We start from the raw sequence: 14361 nt of genomic DNA on the forward strand, positions 1-14361 counted from the left end.
AGGACAAAGTGTAACCTGTGAATAATAAAAGGTGTGAAGCTGACAGTATTTCCATTGTTAGCTGCTCAAACCCATTGTTTGAAGGTTTAAAAGAAAAGAAAACACATCAAAAACTGACATTAATGTCTTTTTTCTTTCCACACAAATGCAGTAGATGCTGTAAAATCTCACACACAAAGCGTGTTAAACACACCGTCACGCCTGTTTAGTATCCTCATGCTGCACAGCTCGGTTTACCCGTCACGACAGTCTCCTGCTGGTGCGTTACGATCTGCGAGGTCCTCTGCTCCGTGACACTGAAACCCAAGTTCTGGAAAACACCTTGGCTCTCGGCCCACGACTGCTGGAAGTTTCTCAGCATTTCCTCGGCGGGGTCATCGGGGGTCGCGCCGACTGTTGGGACGCTGCCTCTCACTACGTCGGCGTAGGACGGAGGGCTACCACGGGTCAGGGAGCTCCCAGAATGCATCTCGCTCCTTGTCTCTGTCGTTATATTTCCGAAGTCACCAATGCTGCAGAATTGCTCAGTGACTGATATCGCCTCAGAGTGACACACCGGCTGGGCCAACTCAGGTTCTCGTCTTTCTATTTGTTCTCTCAGCTCTCTGGCTGCCTGAGAACTAAGCTCTCCTGTCTCAAACACATCCTTTATTGCTTTGACGTTGAAGACCGGGACATCGTCGGTCCTTGGGGTAAGTGGGTCTGCCTCTGCGTCCTCTGTATCGCTCCCCAGCCTCTCTGTGATGACAATAGGATCTTTCCTGCTGTAGACCTTCGGTTGTGGAGATTCAAATTGGTTTACCAGCTTAGACAGATCCACTCTTGGGAGATCCTGTTTCGGGAGCTCTATGGTCACAACCTCGGCAGCATCCTCGGCGTCAAGTCCCAGGCGAATGGGGATATCGATCGGATCCTTCCGAATGTATGTCCTGTTCACCTCAGCCTTCTGTGCCTCCTCAAAGAAAGATTTTTTATCTTTGACTGACTTCATGGAGTCGCCGATTTCCGCAACTTCCACTGACCCTTCCTCAGTTCTCTCTACAGGAGTCTCTCTGTCACCATAAGGGGAAGACTGCTCTCTCTCAACCTCAACCTCAGAAACCTCTGGCATCGACATCGGAGGCGGAGGGGTCATGCTACAAGAAAGCTTGGTGGTGTCCCTCAGTTTCATCAGCTTCTCCGAGCGGCTCAAGGTGGGGGATGGCGTGGCCCTGCTGAAGGTGGACGTGGGTGTGTAGGACCTGCGAGGAGGGGGCGGCGGCGTCCCGACAGATTTGTAGGGCGGAGGAGAAGGGGTCACTCTGAGCGGGGAGTCTACCTTCCTTGATTCGATACTAATGAAGGACGGTGAAGGGGAGCGGATGCTTGCTAAAGGCGAGCTCACTCTATGCTCAGACACTTCACTCAGCTCATGGTGCATTTTTTTAACCTTCTTCTCTTCAACCACCTTCTTTTCAGTTTTGGATGAGCCAATACTGATTTTTGATATGTTTGTAGTTGCTCCACTGAAAACCTTCTTGTCTGGTTTTGGAGCCACTGGTGGTGGTGGTGGTGGTGCTGGCAGTTCCTCCTTTTCCTCTTTTTCCTCCTTTTCCACAGCTGTCATTCTTTCTTCCAAAACTATGCATTTTGTTTGAACAATATTTCTCACATAGACCATCATCTCTTTCAACTTTTTCTTACTTTGCTGTTTAGCAGCAATTTCACTTAAATTCTTTTTCTCATCTGAGCCCACGACCCAGTCAGGGAGTTCGCTTATAATCATCCTGACAGCGTTAGAGTCTATTTTGCTCGGTGTGCCCTCCAGCTCTTTCATTTGAGCGAGCAGCTTCTGCATTACATTACATTTCTCTAAATCTATGATTTTTTCTGAATGAGCTTCTTCTTTATGGGTTATATTCCCTATCACTTTCACCGACACATCCTTAGACTCGCCTTTTGACTTTCCTGCTTTCATCTGTATTTTATTTGTTTCCACCGCTTGTTGCTTTATTTGCTGTTTCTGTGTGTGAACAGCTTCCTGCTTATGAAGGCTCTGCTGTACTACACTTTCAGTCACTACCACCTCCTCGTGTCTTTGAATTTGTTCTGTCTTCATGCTCTGCTGACTGTGGGAGACAGATATGTGGCCTTGATGAGTTGCTGCAGATGTTATCTTAGCCTCCTTGGGCATTGAAGCAATAACTGCTGGTGACAACTTTACTTCAGTCTCATTCTTTTGCACCTGTTTTCCTTTCTTTACCTCCACTTCTTTTACAGTAGGGATCCTCTTCTCCTTTGCTTTAATGTCTGATTTCACTTCAGTTTTCACTGATGTCAGCTGGTTGCTTTCCTGACTCAGTTTTGTCTCACCTTTTAGTGACACTTTACTTCTCTCTTGCTGTAAATGCATTTCGCTTTTCATCGCCTCCGTTTGTCCCAAAGTGTCAAATTTCTCCTCTTTTTTCTCTGTTGGCATCTTAAAGGTTTTCACCTTGAAACTTGGTGTTACCTTTGGAATTTTAGTAGGTTGAGAGGGAGTCATTCTTCCCTCTTGTGTCAGGGGAACATTAATATTCTTTACATCTTCTGCTCTCGATGTGACTGCAGCCTGACTTTGAAGATTTACATTTTCCTGGACAGTGCTCTGTGTGGCAGTGATAGACCTGGTGCTGGATTTCTTAATAAACTGCTGCTGCTGCTGCTGCTCCGTGACAGAAGAAGTGACCACATTTGAGCATGACTGGACTTCAATATTTGAGGCCTCATGATGAGACTGTGAAACAGCCTGACTCTTGGGTGCAGGTGTGCTTTGACTCTTTTTAATGACATCGGTAGAGGCGAGGATTTTTTCTGAGGATTGTTTGCTTGAAATATGTTTTTTATCGAAGGATATATTAGAAGATCCAGAGGCTGATTTCTTATTTACAGCCGAGATCAAGGGTTTGCTCATAGGGATGTGGGAGGGTGTTTTCTTTGCAGATGTATCTGGTGTTGATATTTCTTCTTTAGAAACTGTCTGAGCTTCTTTCGCCTTTTCTTTTGTTACTTCTGTGATCACTTCTTTTTCAGTTTTCTGTACTGCAGGAGGCTCGGGGCTGGCAACAGAGGAGGGCACTGGTGTATTAGCTGGTGGGGAAATAGGAATAGGAGTCGAGGCTCTACTCCTATCTGTTTCCTCTTTGTCAATCATCTGCTGGCGGTATTTTTCCTCCGCAAGCATTAGAGGGGTTTTAAATTTGCGAGCGTATGGCCTCGGCTTTGGCATTGGAGCTGATTCGGGAGGTGGAGTAAATTTAAGCGGGGGAGGGACAAACCCTTTTTTAGGTGGCGGTGTGCTTTCTCTTTGCATTGGTTTAAATACTGGGATGGTCGGTATTTTTGTTGCTGACACTGCTGCTGTTTCACACTGACTTTGTCTGCTTGTTTCAATCTGTTGAGTTGTTTCCTTTTTCACTTCCTGAACTTTGATTTCTTCTTTACATTCTGTTGACACTGTTGTTAAATTGTCAGTAGGGAGCTGAGGAGGAGGAGGTGGAGGAGGGGGAGTTGGCATCTTTTTCTGCCATTTGGGTTTAACTTGTATAGGCTTCTGCACTTCTGGTTGCTTGGGCATTTTGAATAAAGGCCTGCCGATGGGTTTCCCCAGCTTTGTAGGCTGAGGCTGAGGATGAGGCATCGCATTAAGCTCTTGCTGCGAGGGAGGTGGAGGAAGGAAGTCTTGCCCATTCGCAGAGGGTGGAGGAGGAGGAGGAGGAGGGGGGAAAAATTCAAGCTCAGACTTAATGCTTTCCATTGGGGGCGGCGGCGGAGGAGGTGGAGGCGGGAGGTCGCTGTCCTGCCTCATGATAGGAGGGCGGGACGTGGAGGATGCTGGGCTCTCCAGCACCGGCGGTGGTGGTGGAGGCAGAGAGAGTTCAGACTCTGAGGGTGGAGGTGGCGAAGAGGGAGGAGGAGGGAAGTGAATCTCTGGCTTCACCTTTTTGATCACACCTTTCCCTTTCATGTCAAGGCCACGGTAATCACTCTTCATGTTTTTGAAGTTCTGCTTTTGTGTGAGAGCCTTATTCTCTGTTTGCTTTTGAGATGTCGACATTTGCTCTGACACGGTTACATTTTGCTTGTGCATGACAGTTTTCTCCGTCACCGTAGTCTGCACCTGTTTGATTGTCTTTGTTTCGCATATTTTCTTGTTTGAAATATTTGTCTGTGATGTGTTTTGCACCTCTTTCATCACATTCACATCAACTGCTTTCGTCTCTGCTTTATCATTATTAGTCATTTGTTTATTCTTTATCATAATGGGCTTTGGAGCTTGTGTTTTCTGTGGGGGCAGCACTGTCTGTTTCTGTTCTTTTATGCTCGTCTGTTGAGAGGCCTCGGTAGTATTGTCTTTTTTGGCTACAGTAACGGAGTGGTCCTCTTGGGTTATTACCTGTGTTTTCAGTGATTTGCTTTCGTTGTGTCTCTGTATGTGCTTCTGTGACTCACTGCTCTCAGACAGGTTTTTCACAACGGGGGCTGAACAGACTGCTACACTCTCCCTCTTAGCTTCTTGTAAGCATTCATGCTCTTCTTGCTTTACAGTTAATGGATTTTTCATGGGTGCTTTTGCTTTCTTGGAAGAATGCATACGTTTCTTATTTGAATACTGCTTTCTTTGCATTAGGCACTTTATCGCCCCTTGAACGTCCCCTTTTACCACCTCCTCTTTTTCCAACTGTGTTCCGTCCTGTCCGTCATAAAGACATTTTATGGATCCTTTCACATCTCCCTCGGTGCTCCCCCGGCGCTGCATTCTCGGAGAAGTCGTCGACTCGAGGAAAAGCTGCATGGTGGCTTTAACATCCCCTTGTTCGCTCACTTGATGTTGGTAAACCTTTTTGTCGTTGGATGCCTCGTGTAAACTTTGCATGGTAGTGTGGATGTCTCCTTTGACGATCTCTTCTTTTTCCATGTCTTTCACAGCTTGCTTCGCCTCCTCCAGGGACATCAGGGTCCTTTTGATATCACCTGATACTAAATCTTCAACAGTCGCTTCTGTTTTCGTGGTTGTAGATTTCTCCAGTGACTCGAGAGCACCTCGGATGTCTCCCTTGAGGATTTCTGGCTTTTCCATATCTTTGGCTTGACGCTGGGCCTCCTCCAGAGACCTCAGAGTAGAGGGTATGTCTCCTTTCACCACCTCCTCTTTCTCTATCACCACCTTCTGATTGATGGCTTGGGTCAGTGAATCCAGGGCTGCATTAAGGTCACCTTTAACAATGTCCTTTTCTTCTAGGTTTCTGTAGGCAACTGTAGGCTCCGTCATAAAGACTTTAACACTGCTGTGTACATCACCAGGAACTATATCATCCTCTGCCACTGTGCGACCTATCTCCTGCTGACTCTTCCTCAGCAAGATTTTGGTTTCTTCAATGTCACCACCTATGATACTTTCCTTCTCCACCTTTTCCTGTTCTTCGTCTGCTTCGTACTGAAGCTGCCTCAGGTAATCCAAGGCCCCAGACTCAATGCACGTGGAGTAAAAGCTGACATTCCCCCTTTCCGTGTCTCCTACCCTTATCTTTGCAGAGTCTTCGGCTCCTGAGTTTGAGAGAAGCCGATGAAGAGTTCTGCTGACGTTACCGTGAATTATATCCTCCTTCTCCATGCTAGCCCTCTCATCTTTATTTAAGAGAGAATAGATAGTCATCCTCACGTCTCCTTTCTCATCCTCTTGAATCAGAATGCCACGCTTGGAGGAACCCTCGTTCTTGACTAGACTGTTTATGGCCTCTTGAATGTCACCGCGGATAATTTCCTCTTTCTCAACATTGATTCCCCTTTCCTGGGTGAGTAGCTGCTTCACTGTGGTGTTGATGTTACCCCGCTCCTCCTGGTCAATAGTTATTGCCCTTTCAGTGGCCTCCCTGCGGTTTAGGAGGTTCATCATTATGTTGCTCAGATCCCCTCTAATAATTTCTTCTTTTTGGATTTCTGGGGCCTCCTGGTTCATCAGATTATATTTCGCCATACGGACATCGCCAATTTCATCTGTCTCAATAAGTATACCTTGTGAGTCAACCATTTTCTGACAGTAAAGTTCCTCAAGTGTCTCTTTAATGCTTTTACCTATTATTTCTGTCTTTTCTGTGCTGCTCTCATTGAATTCATGGAAAGGAGTACTTTCAAATAGCCATGTTGTCGACTTCACATCGGCCTGTGGTATTTCCTCCTTTGTGACAACAACCTCTGTGTCATCAGTCTCTTTAATACTATCAAGGGGCTGCTTCTCAAAGAGCCACACAGACTGCTTTACATCCCCTTTCATCACTTCCTCTTTTGTCACTTTCTCCATGCCATCATACTCGGCGCCCTCGCCACGGATCTCGTCAATTGTGCGAGATTCAAACATCCAAGTGGAAGATCTGACATCACCTTTTTGGATTTCACTCACACTGACGGTTCTGATGTACTTTTGAGACATATCATCAGTCTCAAATCGCTGCTTGTTTGTCTTTACATCACCACCTTGAATATCTTCAACTGTTTTCGACCTTTCTTTTATTTCCTCTGCAATTTCATCAAGAGGTTGTGTTTCAAACCTCCATCTGGCAGAGCTAACGTCTCCTTTGTTGATGCCTTCTTCAGTCACAGCTTTTATAACATAGACCTCCTCCGAATCTCTAATTGAATCAAGAGGCTTTGTCTCAAACAGCCATCGGGCCCCCACTACATCTCCACTCATGACTTCTTCCTTGGTAACTGTAGTTACTTCATGGTAGTGGCCCTCTTTGTCACAAATGGCATACAGAGGCTGAGTTTCAAACATCATAGTGTAATTTTTCACATCTCCCCTCTCTACTTCATCTCTAAAGATACTAGTGAATTTTGAAATATCAGTCTCAGTGGACTCCTCTTTAATTTTATCCAGAGAGAATGTCTCAAAAATGAAGCGGCCTTTGTCAACGTCGCCCCCCTGAACGTCAATCACAGTGCGGATTTCTTTCGCCTCTTCGGATTCTTCACGGATGGCATCCATTGGCTGATTCTCAAACATCCAGGTGCAGTTTCCCACATTGCCCTTCTGGATGTCCTCGGCCTGCTGCGTCTTCAACCTCTGCATCATTTCCTCAGAGGTGGAGGTCATGATGTCAGAGGAACGATTCTCAAAGATGAACTTCATCCTGGAAACGTCGCCTGAGTTGATGTCGATTTCCGTGACCCGTCTGAAAGAGCCGCTGTCCTCACCTGTGATGTTTTCAAGGTTCTCTGTTTCAAAGAGGAAGCGGGCCAGTCGCACGTCTTTTCCGTGGATGTCCTCTTGGTTCACGGTGCAGGTTTTCAGTATAGTCTCAGACTCGGATTCTGTATGGTCGCGTATGTTGTCAAGTGTCTGGGTCTCAAAGAGCCAAGTGCACGTTTTGACGTCACCTTTTTGGACTTCCTCGACATCAGTCTCGCTCTTTTCTACCTTCTCATACAAGACATCCATGGGTTGTGTCTCAAACAGCCATTTACAAGTCTTAACGTCCCCTTTCTCAATTTCAACGTCTTCCTTAGTTTGGATTTCTTCACCCTCAGAATTAGTGAACATTTTAATGGCATCAAGCGATTGCGTTTCAAACAACCACTTGGCTGTTTTGACATCCCCTGATTCAATCTCCTGTTTGGATATACCTTTTATGATCTGAAACTTATTGATGCTCTCATCAAACTCATCAATAGGACGCGTCTCAAACATCCATCTGCAGCTGCGCACATCTCCTTTCACAATCTCCTCACGCCTCACAGTCTTCACCTCATGGTAATGGCCAGAGCTGTCTTGCATAGCATACATAGGGGTAGATTCAAAAAGGACTCTGTTGGATTTGACGGATCCACTTGTGACACCCTCAATTTGAATTTTCTGTGTTCCCTCACATTTGCTTAAATCCATCGTTTCAAACCTTTCTTTGTAGTTTGTCACATCTCCTTTGTCAAGATCTTCAATGTTCACAGTTCTTGTATACTCCTTTTTCTCCTCCCTTATATTCTCCAACGGCTGGCTTTCAAAGACCCACTTTTGATGCCTCACATCACCCTTTTCCTCTTCAGATGCAACCATTTTCTGAAGTTTTCCCACTTCAAGTAGTTCTTTCAGATTTTCAATTGGTACTGTTTCAAACAGGTGTTTCGCAGATCGAACGTCACCTCCTACAATCTCCTCAGAGGGTAAAGGTCTAGCATTGGTGTTATCTTTTAGAGTATCCATCGGCTGAGTCTCAAAAACCAGACAATGCTTCCTCACATCAGCTCCAATTATTTCTTCCTTTTGCTTTCTGGAACTTTCCCATTCCTCATCATTAATGGTGTCAAGAGTCTTTGTCTCAAAAAGCCATCTACCTTTGTTGACGCCACCTTGAACGTTGTCCTCCATGGAAATACCACATATCAGCTTTACTTGAGAAGGGTCTTTGTTGATCATATCTAGAGTTTGAGTTTCAAACATCCAGCGTGATGTCTTCACGTCTCCTTTCTCAGTCTCCTCCCTGCGGATGGTTGTAATCTCGAGCATCTCTCCTGTATCCCCCCTGATAACACACATGGGCTCAGTCTCAAACATGCGAGTGGTTGTCTTCACATCCCCTTTGATCTCTTCCAGCTCAGACTTCAGGTTCAGAAAGTGGCTCTCTTCAAATGTTTCTGTTTTGCCCAGGGAATCCAGATGCTGGGTTTCAAAAAGATACCTGGCCGTTTTCACATCTCCTCCAGTGATGTCGTTTGTGATCACAACCTCTATTTCCTGCTCGTCCTCTTGGTAGATCTTATTCAGATAATCCAGTGGCTGCGTCTCAAAGAGCCAAGTAGCAGTGCGGACATCTCCTCTTGCAAGATCGGATGTTTTTTGTGACTGCTCAGTGGAGTCAGAAGTCTCGTTCCCCAGAGCATCCATAGGCTTAGTCTCAAACATCCAAGCTGTGTATTTGACATCTTTGCCTGCTATGATTTCCTGCTGGGCAATATTCCTCTCCCCATTCTCATCTTGGCTGTCATCTTTAATTGCATCTAGTGGCTTGTTTTCAAACATCCAGCTCTTGGATTGCACTTCCCCTTTAAGGATCTCATCCCAGTCGATGTACTCTCCGTCAGGGCTTGAACACTGACTTGAGTTACCATCATTTTCAAACATATAGCATGCCTGCTGAACACCACCCACTTCCTCAGTTTCCAAAAGGTTCTTTTCTGCCTCGGTGAGCTCACTCATAAAGTCTTCCTCCAGGTTTTTGCGGACATCTGGATGAATGTGCTTGTAGAGGCGCTTTAGTTCAGCCATGCTCCTGTGTTTAATGTACTGTTCCTTATTAACTGTGTACTTTTGTTGGGACGATTGCTCATGAGACTGGGAAGAGACATTGTACTCTGGAACCTCCTGTGATACCTGCAGGTTTGAGGGCGGAGGAGGAAAATGATCCGTTGTCTCATGAGCCACTGTCGAAGTAGATGCTAATGATGAGGCAGTGGCAGTCTTTACAGTGGATGAGCTGTCATAGCTTGTCATGGCTGATGTTTTGGATGACTGGTTTACTGGCACCCACTGAAACTGGCTGTAATCCACATCAACCTATGGTTCATAAGTGGTTTTGGTTAAGGAGAGAAGGACAGTGAAGGTTGTGTTGTAGTTAGAAAATGGAAATGATTTCCCTTTTTCGTGTCATGTATAGCACACCTTTGAGTCACAGAGTAATTTAGGAAATGAAGCACCAACTTTAAATCTGAAATAATAATACCTATAAATGTTATTCCTACAGTTTTTTTTTGTTTCAATTTTGCTGTAAAATAAGCAAACCTAATTTGGCTGTAAATGCACAAATACAGAAACATCTTACATCTGTCAGTCTAGACGTGTTTAGTTATGCATGTTCCTTATAAATGATGCGATTGATATATCCAAGTTCTTTTTGGGTACAGATTTTCACACTCTGAAAAAAAAGTTTCATACTGTAATGACGTGATGTCCTGTTATCCAATCCAATTTACTCTCCATAAAATCTTGGCATGCACAATTTCTTTTTGATGATTTCATGATGTGGCCTCATCTTCATACTGTTACCTCATAAAAAAAACTCAAACTACCATCTATTTAGATAAACAGACAGCATCATTACCTTAATTTCCTTGGCTGGTGAAGCCTCTTCAATCGTTTTTTCATACTGCTGCTTCAAAGCCTGAGTGGAAACCTTTGGTAGGTCTTCTCCTCCGACGAGCATAACTGAATTAGACACAAGAAGAAGGCTGCCTCATTAAGTCATTCCCAGTGAGGGAGCTCAGGGGGATTGGGAAGAGAAATAAATCATTTCATTAAAAACCTGAGTAGTTTTCATTTTCTGAAACCATGCAGCGGTGATTGCCCAATTTCCACTTTCCAATATTTTACCTTCCTGACTTTGCCCTGATTAGATTTGCTGCTATGCACTGAATAGAAAATCATCAGCCCTCCGACTCATTTTCATAGCTCATCCCTTATTCAGCCATAGTGGGAACAATCATTAATATACAGGACACAAGCCATGCTGTGATAAAACGTGAAAATTACAATATAAAAGGCATGAGCGGAATAACCTGTTTCATTGTAATGGTTCCCGTCAGTGGCGGCCACATTGTTATGGTGGACTCTTTGATCATGGATCACCTGTGAAAAGACAGAGGCAAATCATTAGTATACTGGCAACTGCACTGTAGTCTCCAACTGGTTTCAATCAGATATATAAAAGATTCATTTTCTATACAGGGCACACAGGGTGCACCATAAAGTTCTGACTGTGTTTATAAGCAGTCTGTCAGTGGTAAGATGCTACCAGATCACAAGTGACAAATGGTGAGTGTAACAGCCAGTACCTCTTGTTGATTGTGAAAGAGGGTTGTGGTGGGGACGACCTCTCTGGCACTGCTTCTCACCGTCACCTCTGAGGAGCTTGACATCTCCTGTTAGAGACATAGAAATGGGAAAGTTGATACATTGAACCCCCTCGCCCATTCGCAACACATGATCACACATACGACCCTCTAAAAAGACACACACACACTCTACACAGTGGTTTAATCACCCCATGACTGCGAGCTGTGAGAAGCAGCGGCACAGTAAGTCATTTTTATATGATGAAAGAGCTTAATAAAACCCCTCTGTGACCAGTTACAAATGTGTTTCCATTTACTGAGCTGCTTCCCAGTGAACTACTAAGTTTACTAAAGGAAGATTTCAGTATTGGAGAAAAGAAAGCAATAGATTACTGAAACTGCATCAGTCATTTCCTTCAGTAAGATTCATACAATTTAAGATAAGGGGAAAATATGATATTTGAGGTTGTACCTCTGCTGTTGACATCAAATATACATGGGGGATAAGGGAGTTCTGTACTGCTGAAACCACTTAGTTTAATAATATCTTTCCTGATGTACGGCCCGTTTTGGATATTACACCTGTGAAGAAAACTTGAGCAGAAAGTGGTTTGCCGTTGCAATAACTCGATCTAACAGGCTCTGACATTTCCACACACGAACTCGTATGTAAAATTTAGCATTCAGCAAATTCCTCATGCGCTGAATTAATCCAGTCTGCTTCCTGCCTGAATGAGCAGATGGGGGAGAATGCATGGAGTAGTGGAGGTGGGGTGGGGGGTGACCTTACTTCACCAACATCCGGCTCCATCTCAGGCCGCTAACATGCTCTGGCATTTTCCTCACGCGCTTGGATGACAGTGGCAGATAGACGAGCAAAGTTCAAGGTGCCCTCTTTGATTCGACCTACAAGAACGCCTCGGAGACGCAGCCACACTGTACCAGCCAAGATTTTCCAATAAAGAGCTACAGTGGAATGTAAATCATTCAGTGGCATTCAATGTGTTTCTTGCTTTTACACCGAGTTCAGGAACAGAAAGGACAGTAGAACACTCTTCCAAGTTCTGTCGACTTTAAATAGACGGAAGAAAAATGTCCCTTTCCTGTGTCGTCTTCACTATCGCTAACAATTTATTGTCTGAGGATAAGGTGCATATTTAATACCTGATGATATTATCACATACTCCAGCCTCACTTCTTTTCTCATATTCAAGATTTATGAGAAAGTTGTTTATGTGCACATAAAGAAAATATGTGCTTTGTGAATAAAATAGGTTTAGTGGTTTAACAAAGAAAAAAGTACAAATATTTTGAAATTTATACTTCTAAGAAAAGGTGTTGAACAAAGACCAAACCTTGTTAAATCTTACAGTAATCTTAACCATGATCTTAACACAAAATCTAAAGGCGTAGTTTGACATATTGGGAAATACACTATTTTCTTGCAGAGACTCTCATGTGTTTAGGTAGTTGATGGCATGCTAACACGGGAGCTTAGCTTAAAAAACACTGGAAACAGGGGAGAGCTAGCATGATTCTGTCCAAAGGTGTTTAATATTAAGTATTTAGTAATTGTTCTTTTGTTTTTGTTTTGATTTTTATGATGAGCTTTAGAGGGTGTTTCCCCCCCGTTTGGACGAGCTAGGCTAGCTGTTTCCCCCTGCTCACACTGTTTATGCTAAGTTAAGCTAACGGTCTCCTGGCTCTAGCTTCATATTTAGTGTACAGAAATGAGAGTAACATCAGTCGTCTCATTTAATTCTCAGCAAAAAATGATTAAGTGTATTTCCCAAAAAGATTTACTTTTTCGTGATTAGCAACTGTAAATACCATGTTCCTACCAAGCTTTGCCACATACTAACTTGTGGTATAGAAATCACTTCATGCTAATTTCAAAAGAACATTTAAATGACTGTAGACAACACTTTACTCTACTTGCACTGACTATATATCTTGTATCTTGTAGATGATTTTTAGCAGTGATTATGATAACGTTCTCACCTGCACAGATCTCTGCTGGTATTGGATCTGGGTGACACTGGACTGGGAGGAAGAGGAGGTAAACTCCTGGTTCTCAAACTGTCTCTTCACACTGGCCAGGCCTCCAGGCAGCGAACAAGCCTCTGAGTCATCCATTAGCTATGAGCAGAAAAACAGAGAACAACTGTTAGAGAATGTTCCATATTTAGGGTCAAGCATGGACCCTGATGTCACAGTAAAAGGCTGCACTATCATCTTTGCAGAAAGACTTTACTGTTTCTCTCCTTGAGACAGTGAAGGCAACTGTCTGTAGTGTTTTGGGGCAAGCAGTAAGTCACTTTATTAACGGTTTCCCGTTTTTGTAGAATAATGAACCAAATAGGCTAAGTCCATTACTGTAGATGCATTGAGTCTGACTATTTATGGACATAGAGTATTTGTGGTATGTGATGGCTTAAAGAGTGTCCATGGAGGACAGTCTCCTCAGAATCATGATGGCATCATGCATCAGACGGGTGAATTGATAATAATTTGATTCTCCCAACACTTTCAGCATAAGACATCCTGGACTCCTGTTGAGGTTAACCACTGACAAACAATTCTCCATAACAACAACATTACACCTGGGAATCCACTTCTTTATGTATCATAGACTAATACACCTAAAGCCTACAGTTTATATGGGATTTAGTAGATTGAATTTGACCCAGCATGAACTAATCTTCTTCTTTCATTGTTTGTGAATATGTTATACACTCACTTATGCTAATCAAAAAGTGGATGCAATAGCATTATGCTAATGTTTTTAGAGACATCAGCAGTGCTGCAGTTTTTAAACATTGCTGTAACAATGTAGATAAGGTGCTTCCTTTAGGATCCTGGAGGGAATGTATAGGAATAGGGAGGGTAATGTTTGGTATGTATCACCTTAAATAATACTGAGACAAGGTGGTCAGATGTTAACGTGACAGAGTTACAGCTTTTTGATACAACTAGCTGAAAAAGGAATAAAACCTAAATTCAATCAACTGAGTCAATTTTTGTGTTTATTTCTGGCAGGAATTTAGGAAATAGATGGCAGGCACCCAGTTTTAATCCATTTGCTTTTCATTGTCTATCCTGCAACACAGAGTGAAACATCAATAAGAAAATTTGGTATTCTAGATTATTCAGTTTAATGTAAGAAAAAAACTTTTCATTACTTTTTATTGGGCAATGGAAGGAAGAGGACTTCTCTAAATGCCATTAGTATGGAATATACAGCCCTCACCCTACGATCTGAGCCAGAATGCTCACTGACTTTTTGATACAATAATCTCCTTTTGGGATTGTCAATTACTTTCCTAATAAAACATTTATAGATAGTTTTCTGCATATAGCTTCAAGGAGGCTGCAATATATATGAGCGTTTCCAAGCTTGATGTTGACTGTGTGTGTGTGTGTGTATGTGTGTGTGTGTGTAATTGCATGTCAGAGCCCACGCACCCGTCACCTATCCTTTTTAATGCAAATGAGGAGTACGCTGCAATTTGCAAGTTATTG

General features: G+C 43.5%; 1 protein-coding gene across 1 annotated transcript in view; it reads right to left on the reverse strand.

The window, feature by feature from the left end:
* xirp2a (xin actin binding repeat containing 2a) overlaps nucleotides 1-14361 on the reverse strand; it is a 51404-nt gene that overhangs the window by 978 nt on the left and 36065 nt on the right. Inside the window, exons 4-8 of the mRNA XM_062445606.1 lie at nucleotides 12841-12978; nucleotides 10840-10926; nucleotides 10564-10633; nucleotides 10110-10213; nucleotides 238-9565 (exon numbers count right to left, since the gene is read on the reverse strand). Coding sequence (XP_062301590.1) covers nucleotides 238-9565; nucleotides 10110-10213; nucleotides 10564-10633; nucleotides 10840-10926; nucleotides 12841-12978 — 9727 coding nt within the window. The remainder of the gene's footprint in view (nucleotides 1-237; nucleotides 9566-10109; nucleotides 10214-10563; nucleotides 10634-10839; nucleotides 10927-12840; nucleotides 12979-14361) is intronic.

The sequence above is a fragment of the Scomber scombrus genome, chromosome 24, assembly GCF_963691925.1.
Source record: "Scomber scombrus chromosome 24, fScoSco1.1, whole genome shotgun sequence".
NCBI lineage: Eukaryota > Metazoa > Chordata > Actinopteri > Scombriformes > Scombridae > Scomber > Scomber scombrus.